This window comes from Schistosoma mansoni, chromosome 1 (assembly GCF_000237925.1).
Source record: "Schistosoma mansoni strain Puerto Rico chromosome 1, complete genome".
Lineage (NCBI taxonomy): Eukaryota > Metazoa > Platyhelminthes > Trematoda > Strigeidida > Schistosomatidae > Schistosoma > Schistosoma mansoni.
Window position 1 is genome coordinate 61,341,666 of NC_031495.1, and position 1,383 is coordinate 61,343,048.

General features: G+C 40.0%; 1 protein-coding gene across 1 annotated transcript in view; it reads right to left on the reverse strand.

Annotated features, from left to right (window-relative positions):
- The window catches only part of Smp_144270 (hypothetical protein), a gene marked incomplete at both ends in the record, with an annotated part of 23,975 nt that overhangs the window by 1,127 nt on the left and 21,465 nt on the right, over positions 1-1,383 (reverse strand). Inside the window, one exon of the mRNA XM_018795101.1 lies at positions 1-3. This exon is cut by the window's left edge and continues 366 nt beyond it. Within this exon, the coding sequence (XP_018649447.1) occupies positions 1-3 (3 nt within the window). The remainder of the gene's footprint in view (positions 4-1,383) is intronic.

Below are 1,383 nucleotides of genomic sequence, written 5' to 3' on the forward strand. Positions count from 1 at the left end.
GATCTTTTTGTTCTCTGAGCTGGATGGTTTGGTCGTGGAGCTTTCATCATGTTTCTGAACGACATCATCAGCACAAACTTCGGGTAGAAGTGAAGTGTCGTTCAGAAGGACGATGAAAGCTCCACGACAAAACCATCCAGCTCAGAGAACAAAACATCATCAAAATAACCCCACCTGAACTACAAATCTTCTCCACCATCTCAAAATAAGAGGATAATAAACTTAATTATTTTCAGCCCATTATATGGATGGTAATTGACAATATAAATGATTATTTTCTTGTTATCATCTATATTTTCATTTAATTACTAGTGAATAATTTCAACGGTCAATTAATCAAACTATACAGAAGAAATTAGTACTTTATGCTAAGCTGTTTAGTTGGATGGTCATCATCTCAACAATCAGTCAGTCACGACACGTCCGTTATCAGACTGTCAAGGATTATTCGATTTTATTCCTCAATATGAAGGTACCACTCGATTCTATTGATCGACAGGCCACCTTATCAGTCAGTCATAACGTAGAATTTCGTACGTACGTACACCAGTTCGAGTTGCCATACCACATTAGCACAGAGATGAAGTTGTCAATTCAAATCCCATAGTGGTAGAAGTAGTAAGAGTATAAGCAGTAAACCGAAAGATTAGGGTTTGAAGATGTTATTCAAGGAGTATAATCCAATGAGATAAATTTGTAAAGAGAAAAAGGATAGGGACATGAAGAATTCAGAAGATTAGAATTCGGGAGAACACAAAGAGTGGATGTACCTTCGCCATTGCAAACGATTTTAAGCCATGTCATTCAAGGTCTCTAACCATCGGTTGCTATCATCTTGCGAATCCCAACCAGGTAGTCTACACCTACCAACATGGCTCAGTCCACTTGTCAGCGACTTCATGGATTTATGCCACGTTTTGGTCTGGCCGACCCTAGCTTTCTTCCGACCTACTCCTACACCATAAAGCATTGCACGTAGGGGCAGTCGGTGGTTGGGCATACGTAAAACATGTCCCAGCCATCTCAACTGATGAAGTTTCACTACTTCATTGATCGATTTGCCATCCTTACCTAGTACCCGTTTCCTAACAACTGCATTACTTACCCGGTGGTCCCAGGATATACGAGCAATGCGTCGAAGAAACCTATGATCGAACACTAGCAGCCTACGAATATCCTCTACTCTTATCGGCCATGTTTCACTGCCATAAAGTAGGACGGAACGGACTGCTGCACAGTAAACCCGTACTTTGGTTGCTAGACGGATATCATCTCAACAAGACTAACGATAACAGGTATTATTATCTGAATTTTCTTACATGGAAAAAACTGATATTACTTCACTAAGTAGAAGAAAGACTTACTTGAAAAACTACGGAGTAG